Source organism: Myotis davidii, unplaced genomic scaffold (genome assembly GCF_000327345.1).
Source record: "Myotis davidii unplaced genomic scaffold, ASM32734v1 scaffold197, whole genome shotgun sequence".
Taxonomy (NCBI): Eukaryota; Metazoa; Chordata; class Mammalia; order Chiroptera; family Vespertilionidae; genus Myotis; species Myotis davidii.
Genome location: NW_006291549.1, coordinates 4,496,958 through 4,515,295, shown reverse-complemented (window position 1 = coordinate 4,515,295; position 18,338 = coordinate 4,496,958). Strand labels below are relative to the sequence as shown.

The 18,338-nt window shown below is 38.4% G+C and overlaps 1 protein-coding gene across 2 annotated transcripts in view; it reads right to left on the bottom strand.

The window, feature by feature from the left end:
- Window positions 1-18,338, bottom strand: part of FOCAD (focadhesin) — a 280,601-nt gene that overhangs the window by 222,867 nt on the left and 39,396 nt on the right. For both annotated transcript variants that reach the window (XM_006764937.2, XM_015564735.1), the window contains exon 5: window positions 2,019-2,123. In XM_006764937.2, the coding sequence (XP_006765000.1) occupies window positions 2,019-2,123 (105 nt within the window). The remainder of the gene's footprint in view (window positions 1-2,018; window positions 2,124-18,338) is intronic.

Genomic DNA, 18,338 nt, shown 5'->3' with positions numbered 1-18,338 from the left:
CTGGGGATCGAGCCCGAAACCTGGTCATGTGCCTTCATCAGGAATCGAACCTGTGACTTTTGGGTACATGGAACGACACTCAATCAACTGAGCCATACCAGCCAGTGCTTCATTTTTGGATTGATGAAGATGTCCTAGAATTGATTATGGTGATGGTTGCATACTTCTATTAATATATTAAAAACCATGAGAATTGTATGCTTTAAATGGGTCGATTGTGTCATGAAACTGTTATATAAAAAAATAAATGAAAAACTTCAATAGCTTTCCTATCTTAAAATAAATAACCCTCAGTGAACAATAATGGAATGAAATCATTTTCTATCCTGAAACTCTGGCCCAAGAGACTGAACTTCTTTTAAAAAAGAGAAAAAACACAGATGTTCATATGACTCATCTAGAAATATTAAGATCTGCTCATCTACTCCTTAGTTCAACTCTGATCAAGGTAATGGGTAAAGGACAAACCTGAAATAAAAACCTGTGCCTTGGGAGGCACCACGATGTTAAAAAGAGAGAAGCATATTTATCAATTTGGAAAGTTTACTCTACACACCCCGTTTCCACAGTATTTTCAAAGAGCAAATAATTTTATTTTTGCTTCTTCTATTTAAAATCAAATTACTGAGTTAACAAACAAGTTAAGGAATTTACTAATTCATTGTACTGCATCCTTCCAACTTTTCCATATGTTTGAAGACATCAAAAACATGCTAAGAAAAAAAATATGTAAAATGCAAATCTGACCTTGTTTAAAAAAAATGGCTTTAAAAAATTCTCAATGTACTCATAAAAAATAAAAGAGATCGTAAATAGCACTAAAACTTCAGGAACGATCATTGTAACGAGACACTGTTGACTCAGTCTCAAAAGGAAAGCACTGTAAATCTACATGAGTAGGCAGCACTCAACATTTCAGAGACTCTCAGAGCTTCTGATAGCTGGTGTCAAATGCTCAAAACTGCAGGTGCTGTGTGCTCCAGCCAATGAGGATTCACAAGGATCTGATTTACTTTCTTTCCTTTTTTCTTTCCAAATATCTGGATATGTTTATATGAGGGGGGGGGGCAAATATGTTTTAAATATCTGAATAGTTAGTTGGAGATCTTTTTAAGTTTCTATCTGGATGTTAGACATCAGAGACAGTCCTCATTTTGCTTCCAAAAAACTCAATATTTAGGAGGACTCTAAGCCTCCCATACCTTTGCTCTGTAGCCTGTAATATAAGGATCGACAGTAATACAATGGAATGACAGTAGCTAAGATACAATGAAAATTGTGTGAGCCTTAGAGGAAAGTGTGCAAGGCCTCCTGATGGTTTAAATCTACTAGGATGATCAATCAACCAAGAGAAATCCATTCAAAACGTACTGCAGTCCTTCTCATCAGATCCATCCCCACAATCATTATCTGTGTCACAGAGCCAGTTGATTTACTTGCCCTATTGCATTGCCACAGCCCATGCGAACCATTTTCCACCGTGGACCAGTCCCCTTGGTTATGGTCCCAGGTTCTCATTCTTTAGAAGCAGGCACAATCCGGATGCATCACTACACAGAGTTCCTTGGACAATACACATTGGTTACATGGCCTCCGCTGGGGTCCTCTGCTCACTAAGTGGGAGTTCCTCTCTCAAGAAATGGCTTTCTAGGACCTTCAAGGCGCCTTCACAAATAGGCCTGATGCCGTCCTTCGTCACACTCCCCCATAAAATCCAATGCATTTCACTGTCATGGCTGCGGTGTCGTTTTTCTTTTTAAAATAATTTGATAGATTACATTCTATAGATGACCAAAAAATGCAAATCAATGCTCGTAAGTACTGACCTTGCCCTGGGTAATAACCCCTTGCTAGTCGCCTATTCGTCTTCATGGTGAGGAAGTTCACCCTCCTGCTGTAAGTACATTTGCTCAAGCTCTGAAATAACTGTTCTTAACTGATTAGCATGTCCCAGTTCATAAGCTCACAATTCACACACTAAAAAAATATGTTTTTTAAAGAAAGGGAAAAAGGCTTACCTAATAGAATATAGATCCTGAATATTCTTCTCCCCAGCTTGTCCTTCCTTAACAGCTTGCATTTGTAATAATTTCATGATAGCTTTTATCAAGCCATGTGTATTCCTATATAAAGAAATTTACAATATGTTAAATGTTATAGACATAAAGCAAATATTCGAATGAGGGGCTTAATTCTATCACTTTTAAATAACTGAACACTTGCCACCCAGAGTGAACGGTAGCCACCCAGCTCGTTCTACATCACAGCCGAGAAGAGGCCCACAAGCAGACAGCTCCCATAAAGGAGAAATAGAGCCGAAAAAATCAGACCACCAACTTACCAACAGCCTAACTCACACTCGGGGTAAAACCAATCAGGAAAAAACCAAACATTAGCCCACATAACTGCAGGCAGTGACCACATCAGTTCCCCATACTGAATAATCAAGCCCTTCATTTATAAATATTAGCAGACCGTGAATTATTATTCCAGACAATGAATAACCAGATATATGAAATGAATCTGGTGGGCCAGGAGACCAATTAGAACAAACAAGCACCATTAAAACAAAGCTAATGGGAGCAGGGAATAGAACTTTAACTTTTTCCTTATTCCTGTATGAGAATAATATATCAAAAAGAAGACCTATGATTACTTTTTAAAATTATGAAATGGGATTTTTTTCCAGCTTTAGCTTTATTGAAGTAAAATTGACAAATACAACTATAATATATTTAAAGTGCACAATGGGATATATGTACTGTACTAGTACACTGGGAAATGATTGCCATCATCAAATTAATTAATACATCATGACCTCACATGGCCACTTTTTATTGTATTTTTTTACTGCAGTAACCAATACTGCAGTGATGTCAATAAAGTAGGACTTTTGCCTCTTCCTCCAGCTGTGCCCTCTACCCAGCCGAGGGACAGGCAGATGGGGAAGCAGGTGGAGGAGAGCAAAGGAGCAGCAGTGGTCCTTCCCTCATTGCAGTTTCCCAGTCAATCCACATTCTCTCAATTTATGATAATACTTATTTCTAGTTTTTTATTGATTTTACATTTAAGTTAATCCTTTTGGAATATATTTAAGTACTATACAGTTAAATAATTGTCCTGATATCATTTATTGATTTTTTTTTGGAAGGGGGGGAGGGTGAGAATGCTTAAGATTTACTCTCTTAGCATATTCCAAGCATACAATACCACATTGTTAGCTACAGTCAACAAGCTGTTCTGTAGATCCTCGGAACTTATTCATCTTGAAACTGGAAGTTTGTGCCCTTTGGCCAACCTCTTTCCATTTTGTCTACCCTCCCACCCAACCCTTGGCAACCACCAATGTACTCTTAGTTTCTCTGAGTTCAACCTTCTTTTTAATTTTTTTTAGATTCCACATGTAAGTGACACCATATTTTTTGTCTTTCTTTGTCTGGCTTGTTTCACTTAGCTTAATGCTCTCCAGATTCAGCCATGTACCCATGTTGTCACAAATTACCCTATCCTTTTTATGTAAGTGATTATATTTCAGTCATGGTTTTTAATACTTCAGCGCATTTATTGTAAGCTACATATTCTCCTAAGTGCTTACCATGTATTAAATTGTCATTTGCTATCCAAAATAATAGTAGGTTACAAATCACTGTTAACCTTATTTTGGGGCTAGGACAAGGACTTGGGCTTAATTAAGTGATATCAGTTGGTGCAATTATGTGAGGTGTGACTGAATGGACTCTTTTATGGCATTTAGAGTTTCAAACTGTATTAGCCAATACAGTGGCCAATAGCCATAGGTGGCAACTGAGCATTAATAATGCAATGAATCCAAATTGAGATGTACTGTAAGTATAAAATACACGCTGGATTTAAAAGACTTAGGACACACCCAAAAAATGTAAAATATCATGTATAATGTTTTATATTGATTACATATTGAAATAATATTTATGATATGTGGAGTAACAAAAGATACATTATTAAAATTAAAATCCCCTGCCTCTTGTTACTTTTTAATGTGGCTACTAGAAAATTGTCATTATATATGCAGCTCACCTTTGTGGCTCACATTATATTTATACTTCCCAGCTCACCTGGAGATATTAATATGGTTTAGTTCCTAAGAAGGTTCTTTGGGGAGCACTGAGGATTCCCTTGCAGCCCAAGCATTTCCCACAATCTTTACCACAGTACGTTTTGTCTTTCATGTGGATCTTCTTATGACCATGCAATGTAGAGTCATGAATGGATCTTTTGTGAAAGATATCACATGTGTATGGTTTCTCTCCTGTGTGGATTCTCTGGTGAACACAAGGTTCTCACCACCACGTTCACATGAAGACTTTCCCCTAAGGTCCTCTCTCCTACATGTGCTCTCTGATGGATGTCAAACTGAGAGTTGGGTTTCCTCACATGCAATACCTTGGTATTGTGTCAATTCCATGGTACTTTATTTTACCTCAAAATACGGCCAGTTAGTCCCATTGTCACTCAATAAAAATTAAGAAGTATTATTATTTTTTTAAGATATATTTTACTGATTTATTACAGAGAGGAAGGGAGAGGGATAGAGAGTTAGAAACATCGATGAGAGAGAAACATCGATCAGCTGCCTCCTGCATACCCCCTACTGGGGATGTGCCTGCAACCAAGGTACATGCCCTTGACCGGAATCGAACCTGGGACCCTTCAGTCCGCAGGCCGACGCTCTATCCCCTGAGCCAAACCGGTTAGGGCAAGAAGTATTATTTTTAAGAGACTGGAGAGAACTGGAGCTATCTGAGGAAGAGCTGACTGCACGGGATCTCTGTGAGCCCTCCTGGGAACAGCGGCGTTGGCTTCTTTCCTTCCTTTGGGATTGTTCACATTCTTCTGACGACCGTCTCTACTGATACTCTGAGTTTCTAGAATCCTCCTCCTCGAAGCTTCGGAAAGATATCTCAACATCCAAACTTTTAGAGTAAATTCCTTCTTCATACCACTCACTTTTACAGTCAAACACATTCTATCGCTGAGGATCCTGGACTTTAACCCCTTCCCCAACAATTTTTTTGTTAAAAACGTTTCTTCTTCAGACTAATTTTTTTATTTTGGTTCTATATAGTATTTTTGATGCTGGTTATGAAAACAGTTTGTAACTCATCTTCCTATAAACCATATTTGTTTACCATATTTTCTTAATATACTCGTCGACGACTGAAAAAGAACATTTTGTGAAAACGAGTATACACGTTTCTGCCGGGGAAGGGGTTTAAGGAATGCTACCTTCCCGCACATCCTCCAGCTCTTTACAACCCTTCACACTCCCTTTGACAAAGACCTGGAGATCTTTCTGCATGGAAATCGTAATTGTTCTGTAACCAATTTATTAAGAAGCTACTCCTGGGAATGAATGTCTGGACTCAGTCACAGAGGGTGGAGCTGACAGAGGCTCCTGGGAGTTTCAGGGCAGTGTGACTCCTCCAAATATGTAAATTTGCTAACTCACCAGACATCAGGGTTGAGGTCTAGCTTTTTGAAAGGTAGTTCTTGAGATAATACCAACCCCTGTGGCTCTGACCCAGGCCTGTGCCTAGATGTTATACAAGACCATGAAATTTTAGGTCTGTAGCTATATTTAGCAGATAAATTTCCATTGTCGGGTGTGAGTGAGCGGTTCCCAGATTGCAGTATCTGACCGAGACCTGTCACAGGGGCCGACACTGGTTTGCGTTGGTCAGAGGGTCATTACATGTTCAGAAGCGTCCTTGTCTTCGAACCTTCAATGTTGATGCAGTTGGAAATCAGCTCTAATGTCTGATTTAAGCTCAAATGACTGCATCTATATGGAGAAAGTCCACGCTGCACCAAGTAACCACATGAGGCCTCTTCTCCTGGGTCTAATGATTAGCTTAAACATTATTCATTTTAGATGATCAGTGTTAATTGAATTTATGACTGAATTTCTTCCAAGAAATATAAATTTATTAAATACGGGATGCCTTGGAGATATTATGGTTCGGTTCCAGACCACCATATTAAAGTGAGTATCACAATAAAGTGGGTCATAATCTTTTTGCTGGTGGAGGGGCTTGTCATCAATTCCATATTTGTGAAGCACAATAAAATGAAGTATGCCTGTAATCTTTTTTTGTACATGAAACTGTATTGGTTTTCCTTTCCTAATGATTTGTCACATGACAAGAGTTTTAGAGAGACAGATAACAGACCTATGATTTTAATCAACATGGACCACCTACCTCTTTATGAAAATAGTAGAATCCCAGAGAAAAGTACAACATATCATATTTGCATTGAATTCCAGGGAGTTCACAGAACCACTGAGGCTAACAAATGGACTTCAGATTTTTAACCTTTAAGTTAGGTCTTGCTTGGTCTTATTTATGAATCTAGATTTTACTGTGTGAATAATTGAGATCTTTCTGTATTTTAAGTAAGAGTTAGCATGAATAGATTATGATTTTTGAAAGATACGGTGTCAATCAAATCACATATAGAACTATTCAAATAGTAACACAATTGCCTTAAATTCAATTGAATAACTATTTAAATTATTTAAATATTTTAAGTGGGTTGAGAGGGATGACTTCAGATTAATTTTTTTAAAATTGCTTTCAGAGAGGAAAGGAAAGGGAGAAGCAGAAACATCAATGATGAAAAAGAATTATTGATCTGCTGCCTTTTGCATGGCCCCTACTAGGGACCGAGACCACAACCCGGGCATGTGCCCTGACCAGGAATGAAAACCTGACCTCCTGGTACAAAGGTCAATGCTTAATCACTGAGCCACACTGGCCAGGCAATCTTTATGTAAATCCTTGCTTTAATTCTAATTAGCTAGGTAATACTGGGCAAACCACTTAACATCTAGGATGATAACAAGCTCAGCTCCTGTCTTGTATTTTTGTTGTTGTTGTTGTTAATCCTCCCCCAAGGATATTTTTCCCATGGCACAATTTTGTAAATAACTAAAAGTGAGATGTACACTTTTAAAGGGTAATTGTATAATACATGAATTATATCTTCATTAAGCTTTTATACTTTTAAAGATAAAGCATAAGAAATAATTGATGAGCTAGATGTAGAGTACAAAAAACTTAGGTCAAAGTGAATACCAGAAGAACCTACAGTCAAGTCTATAGCATTTTTCAAATGTGGCTATAAAGATTAAAGTAATTGTTAAGAGAGAACTGGTAGGAAAATGTGAAAAAGAACCCCCAAGGTCAATGGGGGGAAAAGGGGGACATATGTAATACTTTCAACAATAAAGAATTATTTTTTTAAAAAAGAACTCCCCAAGAAAGACAATCTATAACTAAAATTCCCAGATACTTTTAACAAAGTCTGTAAGAAGGGTTTCCACGGGAGAGAAAACAAAATTAAAGTCAGAGACAGTCTGAGAGAAATTATTTATAACATATATGATAGAGAAAATATTAAGATCCATAAAACAAGAAAAGCAACAAAATAAGACAAATCATATATTAGAAACATGAGCAGAAATTATAGATATGCAAATCACAGAAGAATAAAATTCATAATATCCAGTGTTGAGTGAATAAAGAAATAAGTACTTTTGTGTTAAGTATATATTGATTATGCTTTTATGGAGAGCAATTTGACAGTATCCATAAAAACTTTTAATATACATACCCTTTTTCTCATAAATTCCACTTCTAAGAACCCCTCCTAATAAAATACTCCTATATACTCCTTTAAAAAAAGTATTATACTATATTTGTTACCTTTTTCTTAAAAATAAAAAAATACATGTTTATTAATGGTTAAAATAGGACAAATCCATATTCTAGAACACTATGTGACCATTAACAAGGATGCTGTTTCATATGTAATTGTGCAACTATGATTATGTGAATTTCTCTCTCTAAACCAAAAGCATCCTGAGTGTAATGGCTATGTCTGCTTTCCTCACCATGATATATCACAGTACCTCACACAGGTATATAGGAAATACTTAATAAATATGTTTAACTAACGGATGGGTGGATGAAAGGCTGCAAAGGCACTGTCTTGCTTGACTACAGAGGTGAACTCTAAAGGTAATCTCTAGTTGTAAAATTACATGATTTTACATATGTACATTAAAATTATAGTATCTAATAGCTTTGATATTAAAATTCGTTAGTTTATTACTAAAGAAACAAATATAAATGGTATTATTAGTTGTGGTTATGGGCCTCTCATTTTAGAAACTGCACATCTAGCAAATGAGGGCATTGTAAATACTAGGAAAATAAAATTAATATAAAGTGCTTTTATATTATTAAGCAATGAAATAACCCTGTTGGGGGTAGAGAGCCAAGTGTTTTTTCTTGGAGTTTGTTTTGTGTGTGTTTTTTTTATACGTCTTACTTAACTCATGTACTTACAACAGTAAAACCAACTTAAAACTCCTGATAAAATAAATAAAAGATAAATATTTAGCATGGTTAATAGAGATTTAATTCCTCGGGTGAAGACTGCCCAGCCTGCAGCTAAATTCGCCAAACTGAAAATTAGCTCCTAAATGGCTCCCGTGACTAAAGGTCAGAGCGGCTGCAATAAGTCCCTTTCGAAAAACGCTATTTTCTTTTACGCCCTGCCCTCTTAAATCATTTCTTACATGTGAAAATTACTAAATAGCAGTAGGACTTTTTAAGCTTTACTTAGATTTCTCTCTTGCAACCTCCTTCTCTCTCTCAAGCTGCTTCTAAAGTGTGGGTCCAAAACAAACTCACTCAAAACTGTGAAAAGTCTCAAAAAAATCATTAAAAAAAAGAGAAAAGGGGACTAAAATACATAAATTATGCTTAAATTCATGAGCTCGTTATTATCTATCTATATATGCAAGGCTAATATGCAAAGTGTCCCCTCAGGAGTTCGATTGGGAGTTCAATCGCTCGCTATGATGTGCACTGACCACCAGGGGGCGGTGTGGAACATAGTGCGTGACCAGCGGTGGTGCAGGGGCGCTGAGAGACCGAGGGAAGGATGAAGGGGAGGGAAAGGGGAAGTGGGGAGGTGGGGAGGCAAGGAACCTGATCAGCCCTGATTGCTGGGCAGGCCTAGGGACCCTACCCATGCACGAATTTGGTGCACTGGGACTCTAGTCCTTTATAAAATGAAATCTAATTGGTCAACACTGAAGGATGCTTAAAAACTGATTATTTTGAAGTTTAGTAAATAAAGAGAAAAGTATATATAGCCTGCCTTTCCTATACAAAGTGTGCTAAAAAGTAACCAAATAGTAGGTTTGGGTAAGGTTCTCTTTAAAGCAGTAGTTCATGTAATAAGTGAACAAAAATGATAGAATTAGAATTTCACCATTTTAAATCTCCTGATGAATTAATAGATCAAGACACTGAGCATCAACAGCTAACAATCAGATATTACGTGCCTCCTGGCAGAAGAACACATTACCACCTCCAAAGAAGTCTTCCCTCTCCAACACCCGCCCCCAACAACAACAAAAATTTACTTTCCATATCATCAAATTTCTAGAAGCAAACTTTCAGTGCACTGGAAATACAGAGAAATAAGTTAAAGTACATGGAGATACAACCAGAAAAATCCACTGGTTTCCAAAATATGTGATGGAAATCACTGCAAACCACCAAAGTTTCTTCAGCAAATTGTAAAAAAAAAGATAGAGACAGAGGGAGATAGATGTGAGGGGGAGATCCTATAGATTAAAAAATTCTTACTTAGATGTTCATGCAAACAAATTTTTAAAAAAAGATTGAGGTAATTAGGAAACTGAAGACTGACTGGACATTTAAAAAAATTATACATGAGCCCTAGCCGGTTTGGCTCAGTGGATAGAGCGTTGGCCTGCGGACTGAAGGGTCCTGGGTTCTATTCTGGTAAAGGGCACATGCCTGGGTTGTGGGCTCGATCCCCAGTAGGGGGCATGCGGGAGGCAGCCAATCAATGATTCTCTCTTATCATTGATATTTCTAGCTCTCTCTCCCTCTCCCTCTCTCTGAAATCAATAATATATATTTAAATTATACACGAGCACACCTGTATATGAAGGTATAATAACGCCATTACTATTATGTATTTTAAAAAGAGATAAACACTTAAATCTCTACAGAATAAGTCAGACAATGTCTAGGGCTTTCTCTAAAAGAATATGGCCAGAATGGAAGTAAAAGGTGTTATGGAGGAAGCAGGACTGGCCATGGGTTAACAGTTGTTGGGCGAAATGACAGAAACAGGAGGATTCATAACACTATTTCTAGTTACTTTGAAATTATCTATAAAAGGTTTTAGAAGTCATAGGAGGAGTTCCTCTTTGTAACACTCATTTCTTCCAAAATTTTCCTAGTTATATATTGTGTGTGTCACACTCCAAGCTACTATGTCCTTCGTTTATCTCCCTTCCCCTGAGAACCAAGGCAGTAACCACTATCATTATTACTGTTTGGAGAGATGATCTGAAGTTTCAAAAAAATATTCCAGAGGATGATGGTGGTGGTGGTGATGGTGTCATTTTGCCATCACACTGAAACAAGTGTGTTATCTCTGACAATGAATCTATGTCCACTCAATCTCCCCTCCCTTTATCCCTGTCAGAACAAAGCAGATCAAATATTAGTCATTCATACTTAAGCACACTAATGTTCCAGAGCTAGAGCTGAGCTGAGAGGCTGAGAGATACCTATTTCCAAATTCCTGGCTTTCTCCCAAGTTCAACCCCAGTGCAGAAGACTCCTCGGGAATAGTGTTCTAGTCTCCTTTCTGTTTGGGAATGACCACATCTTTCCTATTTATATGGTTACTATACAAAGGGCCCTAGCATACATATGTTCACACAATAAAGACACACCCTGTAGAAGGTAAATTGTTTCCCCCAAAAGGATACGTCATAGTCCTAACTCCTGGTACCTGTGAATGTGACTTCACTTGGAAATAGCGTCTTTGCCGATATAATTAAGGATCTCAAGATGAGCTCATCCTGGATGAACCTTAAATCCAGTGAGAAAGAATAGGAATCTGAGATACAAAGATGCACAAAGAAGGTCATGAACAGACAGAAGCAAAGATTGGCATTATGCAGCCACACGCCAAGGAGCACCCCGGGCTGTGGCAGCCTCAAGAGCAGTGGTTCTCAACCTTCCTAATGCCGCGACCCTTTAATACAGTTCCTCCTGTTGTGGTGACCCCCAACCATAAAATTATTTTCGTTGCTACTTCATAACTGTAATGTTGCTACTGTTATGAATCATAATGTTAATATCTGATATGCAGGATGTGTTTTCATTGTTACAAATTGAACATAATGAAAGCATAGTGATTAATCACAAAAACAATATGTAATTATATATGTGTTTTCCGATGGTCTTAGGCAACCTTCAAAGGGGTCGCGACCCACAGGTTGAGAACTGCTGCTCAAGCACGAGGAGAGAGACGGGACAGATTCTCGCAGCCAGAAAGAACCAATCCCGCTAACACCTTGGTTTTGGACCTCTGGACTCCAGAATTGTGAAATAATCCGTTTCTGTTGTTTTAAGCCACCAAGTCTGTGGTCACTGGTTACAGCATCCCTAGGAACTAATACACAGCCCCTGGCAGAGCTGACTGGGCCAAGAGCAAACATCTCACACACGCTGGGTCCTAGCCTGGCAATTTCTTCATTGTGACCAAGAAATTCCAACCTCAGCTGGGCTGTCTCTTACACAAAAGAGATGTAACCCAGGTCCTCGCCGGGTGGCTCAGATAGAGCATCATCCTGTACACCAAAAGGTTGCAGGTTCGATCCCTGGTCAGGGCACAAACAGGAGCCAACCAATTGATGTTTTTCTCTCACATCAATGTTCCTCTCTCTTTCTCCCTTCCTCTCTCAAAAAATCAATGAAAAATATCCTTGGGTGAGGATTTAAAAAAAGAGAGATATTAACCCAGGAGCAGGCGCTGGCCTGTGGAGAAGTAGAGGAAGTCAGCTGCAATAGCGAAGAAACACACAGCCTGTATCCAGTTCGTTTCCGAGGCCCCGGTGCATCCTTGTTCTTGGATCCTCTGGGATACCTCTTTACCAAAAAATTAAAAATCACCCTTCTTTGCTCAGACTAGTTCAAGTGGGTTTCTGTAAGTTGTTACCCAGAGTCCCAATGCCCTCAGGAACCTGCTGTCAAAGGCCTTCAGCTGCCACACGTCCTTCCTTGGGTTGAGGGGGGAGAAGGAGGGAGATATCAAAAAAAGCTAATTGACTCAAGAGCCCTCTCAGGGAGAGCAGAGAAAAGGTCAGGCCCGACCTACTAGCACAGGGGCAAGAGACAATGCAAAACGGAACCTCGATTTTCACTACCCATATGAGCCAAGACCCAGATCTTATCATGAGAGGGAGTGTGGGTCAATAACGATATTGACTATTCTAAAAAAATAAAAATAAAAAACAGAAATGAGAAAAATTTTGGTCAAGTTACACAAACTATGCCAACTAAAACCACCCAGGAAAATTGCTTTTCACTAGATAAATGTGGCATAACTGTTGTTGTGTATAGGAATAACATATATGAGGTTTCCTTTGTTTGGGGTTCAAATGATAACAATATAATCACTGCTCTTGTATTTCGGTCTCCTGTTGAAAAGATTACAAATAATTCCTGGTTCTTCGCTTTCGAGACATTCCAAAGGTGAGGTACAAGGAAGTACCATACTAATTTTTTGGCCAGAGATGAGAATAACAGGGTTGAAGAGAATGACACAAATATCCCCCAAAAGGGCATTCCCTGGGTATCATGGAACAAATGGTCAAATAGAGCCAAGTCCCTTTTTTAACTGCAAGGGATAACTGGCCAGCCTTAAGCAGAGTAAGTCACCAGCAAATCAGATAACGGTACACACTAGATTAAAGATTAAAGCATTTTCTGACTTTATTAGAAAAATTATGTGGGAAAAGAGGACCAAGAAGAAAGAGAGGAAATTTAAAACAAAAGAAAACCAAAAAGGGGGGGGGGGGGGGAACAGTTCTGAGGAAACCGTGCTTGAATAAATGACAAAAAATAATGCTTCTTTAAAAAAAATCTAACCGATTGTGCTCTGAGTTGTGCTTGGGAAAGTTCTGTACCCTCATTTGTCTTCTAAGTACCAGACAACAGTCTGCTTTCTTCTGAAGCATTTTTCCATTATAAAAGTCACATGTTCAGCAGTTCCTTTCCTTAAATCACCTAGAAAACATCTTAGCAGAGACACGTGACTGGAAGATTTTGTGACAAACAAAGCCTTCAACCAGATCAACTAACTTAAAAAAGAAGTAGGGCAGAATGTTCTAGACAAGGAAAGTAGCTGGAATTACTTTTCAGGTTATGAGCTGCAATTTAGGAGAGATTCTGGGATTTTGGAGAAAGAAAAAGCATTGGGAAGAAAGGAAAAGAGGACATCTGGGAACAAGCTAAACAACTTAAAGGAATGTTTAAAAGAAAAGGTAAAAAACCAGACACTATCTATTAATTCCGTCACTCTCAAGCAGGAGTTAAATGAGCGATGACACCAATGTAGACTTGAGCCCTGAAACCATCTCAATTCATGACAAACACCCTGACAGCTCCAGTGGCAGATGAGAGCATGCTAACTCTTCCTGAGACGACACCTTAGAGGAAAAAGGCAGCCTTCCTTGGCTCTTCTCCTGCCAAGTAAAGAGAAGGAAGCTAATAGTACAGAAGAGCCTCGGGAATACAAGGCATAGCCCTGGATGGGGTGGCTCAGTTGGCTGGGTGTCGTCCCACGCCCGAAAAGGTTACCAGTTTGATTCCTGGTCAGTGCGCATGCCCAGGTTACAGGCTCAAACCCTAGTAGGAGGTGTGCAGGAGGCAGCCGATGGATGCTTCTCGTTCTCTCTCCCTCTCTCTCTATCTCTAAAAATCAATAAAAAATAGTTTTTAAAAGAATACAAGATATAAATACAGTATCTCCTTAGTTGCTGGCCATTTCCTACATAATAACAAAGCCATTAGGTGTCCCAAGAAACAGGGTCATCAATACAAGAGAACACTCTGAGCGAGAATTTTCTCACAAATTACCCTAAATCTTAATTCCAAATGGTTTTCAGAATCATTTTGTTTTTAACCAAAATTGGACCTTCATCCACCCATAATCAAGAACTCAGAGTCCAACAGCTTTAGTCAGGACACACTAAGGGCATTTGTAATACCCTCTGCAAAATTTCATTTAAAAGTAGACTTCAGGAACCTGAGAAAATAGACTTTTATCTCTCACACCTTAATACACTTTATTTTCCCAAATACGTAAATTGCAGTTCCTTTCTCTGTTTGAAAGTGCAAAAGGCACACAAATCAAGTGCTCGCCTAGTTTATCTAGAGCATAACGATTCTACCAAACACATTTTTAAAAGAAGGTGGGGGGAGAGGTTGGGGAAGCAGTTAAACTGAAATTACAGGCTGTCACGACATCTCAATATCGAAAACTGAATACCTGGTTCCACAGGACAGTACGGTTTTTATTCACAGTCCCGTTACTAAGCAACTATAACAATGGCTGCATCAGCTTTCTTAGAAGCTAGCACAGTTAAGGGGGCGGGAAATGTAAGAAAAATGGGGACACCCTTTGCTTTGGGAATCATTATGTTAGGATACAGTCAATGTCAAAACAAACAAGCAAACCCCAAAACTATCTACACTTAAAACAAGCAATTCCTTAAAAGACAAGAAAAGTACATGCTACTATGGATCATTCACTTTAATTTCAGTTTTGTTTAATTTGAAAATTCACATTTAACTGGTGATAATGACTTCCGTTCCGTGCTGCCTTCTTGGTCCCCTTCTTTCCTTCACCCTCCCTGGGGACTTCTTTTTTTTTCTTTTTCAAATTTCCTTACTGATTAAAGGAACATTTTGGATCTCTGAAATGCATCTCTTTGTTTACAGAAGCTATAAAAACTGGTCTACAATTGTTTCATGTTGCCTCAGCTTTGAACCAAGAATACTCTTGGACATCAAACTACTCCTTTGAAGGGAACAGTCTCTCAAACAGAGCCAGGCGCTTTCCCAGCCCCTCCCCGAAGTTCAGACAATCAGAGCTTTGCAAATGTCACGTCTTTTTCAGAGTCAGACTATACAATGTGGGTTATTTTTGAGGTGGTGGTGGAGGTCCAATACATGTTCCAAGAGAAATTTATAGACTAGACCTGCCAAGGGCTAAGGGGCAGGTTACAAAGATAGGAGAGCTGGTCTCATCAACATTGCCTTCCATCTTTCCTTGCAGCTTTCAACATTTACTACCATATTGAGAAAGTTCCAGAAACTTCTACATTCCCAAATATCTATTCCACAGAAGACTGCTTCCCACCACCAGTCCCCGCACCAGCACGAGTGTTTTCTCTCTCTCTCTCTCCCTCTCCCTCTCTCTCTCTCTTTCTCTCTCTCTCTCTCTCTCTCACTCACTCACTTCTCTTCTCTCTCCCTGAAAGATGGTAGGCTTGTGGGAAAGAAATTTTTACAATTATTTTCTACATCAAAACTGAGCGGCTCTGTTCCCAGAGTGCCTCTAGATGCTAATAAACCTCTATGTTAAGAAGAGAGTTCCAGAGACAAGTAGACATTTGAATACTGGAAACTGAAGATCTAAAATGTCTCAGCCAAGAAGCACAGGCAAGTGACAAAGTCATTCCTCCTTTGAAATCCCACAGATAAAGATGGTTTTCTGTCTCAAGATCCCCTGAGCAGCATTTGGAGGAGGAGGCTATTTGGATCTCCTGTTTTTAATTAGATTTATTATAATTTCTTAAATGTAATTCTCATTTGTTTGTTTTTTAAAGAAATAATGTTTAGTTGTTGTAATGGCTACGAACCACAGAGCTCTGCTACTTGAAATAAGCCAAATAAAGAAAATTCTTCACATATAATTATTACTTCTACTGGTAACAATAAAGAAAACTTAGCACTTATATAACACATTGTATGGTGCCCTAGCTGGTTTGGTTCAGTGGGTAGAGTGTCAGCCTGCAGACTGAAGGGTTCCAAGTTCAATTCCAGTCAAGGGCACATGCCCGGGTTGTGGGCTCGATCCCTAGTAGGGGGCGTGCAGTAGGCAGCTGATCAATGATTCTCATCATTGATGTTTCTTTCTCTCTCTCCCTCTCCCTTCCTTTCTAAAATCAATAAAAATATATTTTAAAAAAATTAAATTGGTTAGCTGCAGAGTCTATTCTATCACCATTTCCCTGTGGCTAACAATTTAGACAACATGAATATTCTCAGACAAAAGGTTTTTTGTAGCCCTAACCGGTTTGGCTCAGTGGACAGAGCGTCAGCCTGCAGACCGAAGGGTCCCAGGTTCAATTCTGGTCAAGGGCATGTACCTTGGTTGTGGGCATATCCCCAGTAGGGGGTGTGCAGAAGGCAGCCAATCAATGTTTCTCTCTCATCGATGTTTCTAACTCTCTATCCCTCTCCCTTCCTCTCTGTAAAAAATCAATAAAATATATATATTTTTTAAAATCTTTAAAAAAAAGATTTTTGTAAAAGAATTTTTTTCCAGGATACTTTAATTGTTAAAATTCATATAATTGCATATTATAAAATTCAGTGCTTTCTTCTATATCTAATGACCTCTGAAAACTAATGATTACCTATACGTGTAAGATTATATTACTCATTGAAGCACTGCCTATAATGCAAAAAATTGAAAACAATAGGAAATTGGTAAATTATGGCACATTCACACAATGAAATATAATGTAGCTGGAAAAATTTGTAAGTACTTTATGTATGTTAAGAAATTATCTCTAAAATATATTTTTTCAATGAAAAATGCAAAATAAAGAATACTATGAATAGTGGACTACTAATTTTATGGGTTTTCTTAAAGAATAAAATATTTACACATAAATTTCAGTTACATGAATATGTAACACATTTAAAAGGATAATAAGACAGAGACATTGCTTTATATATGCCCTTTTGAATTTTTTTATCATGTATTATCTATTCAAAAAATACATTTTTAAAATTTAAAAAAAAATCTAAGGTTATTGACAAATTATAATATATACAGATGGGATGCTGATTCATTATCAGCAAGGTGTATGCTTTCTAGTTTACAATAGTGATGAAGGACTTTACTGATGTGTGAGGAATATATCACACCATCATCATTTTCTAACATGATCTTCTAGAACTAAAGGTATAATCTAACCTGCTCGAATATCCCTCACATACCCAGACTAACTCCACTCCCTTAGCTGCTGATACTCTGGCTTTTAAGTATAAATAGAATAGCACAATACAAATGGATTTTATATTGTGCATTTTAAGGCATTTGAAAACTATGTAGGGGAAATAAATACCATTATTGTACCTGCATTTGAAAAAAAAAAGGGGGTAATGCAAAATCTAGGTGGCCTGCTTAAAGTCAACCAATAAGTTACAAAAAATTTAATTAAAACTTAACTCTTTAAAAGCCTTCTCAAAACTACTTTTTTTAAAATGGGTAGAAAATAGGATCCTTCTAAAAACATGGTGTATGTGTGCGTGTGCATGCAATGTGAGCGTGCAAAAAGAAAAAGACAGAAAATAAATAAGTTTTTAGGCATGATCAAATCCTTACTTATTCAGAAACTAGAGGCCTGATGCACGAAATTCATGCAAGAGTAGGCCTTCTTTCCCCTGGATGCTGGCACCAGCTTCCTCTGGCACCCAGGACCCAGGCTTCCCTCCAGCACCCGGGACCTGGGCTTCCCTCTGGCCACTGGCAGGCACCTGGGACCCGGGCTTCCCTCGCAGCCCCGGCTTCATCCGGAATGTTGTCTGGAAGGATGTCCGGTCTAATTAGTATATTATGCTTTCATTATTATAGATACTTGGTCATCTGTTAAAGTGCACTAGAGATGAAAATACAGGTTGAAAAGAAAACTGTGAAAGAGCAAGGAGCCCAGCTGAGAAGAGGGGAGTATCTAGGTAGGAGAGGTGACATCTCAGTGAGCTTTGAAGGATGAAGATGAAGTCAGAAAGAGAAGGAGAAAGAACGTTTCATGTGGAGGCTGAGCACACGTGAAAGCTCAGGAATGGGGAACAGGTGTGTACAGCTAGAGGTGAGAGTTCACGGCAGGGAATGCAGGTTGAACAGAAGGCTGCAGGTAGTTTGGGAAGGGCATGTACCACACTCAAGGGTCTGGACTTACAACTATACACAGCAGAATTTAAAGAAAAATTAAGGTTCCAAAAAGATATAAAGAGGTGATTTAAGGAAACTAACAAGACTTGTGAAGAAAGGAATTTAAAAGGCCAGAGATTATTTAACCTAATAAGCTTGAAGCCCAGGAAAGCATCTTCCACAGACTGAGAGGAAAACTCTTCTGCCCAACAATGAGCCTGCGA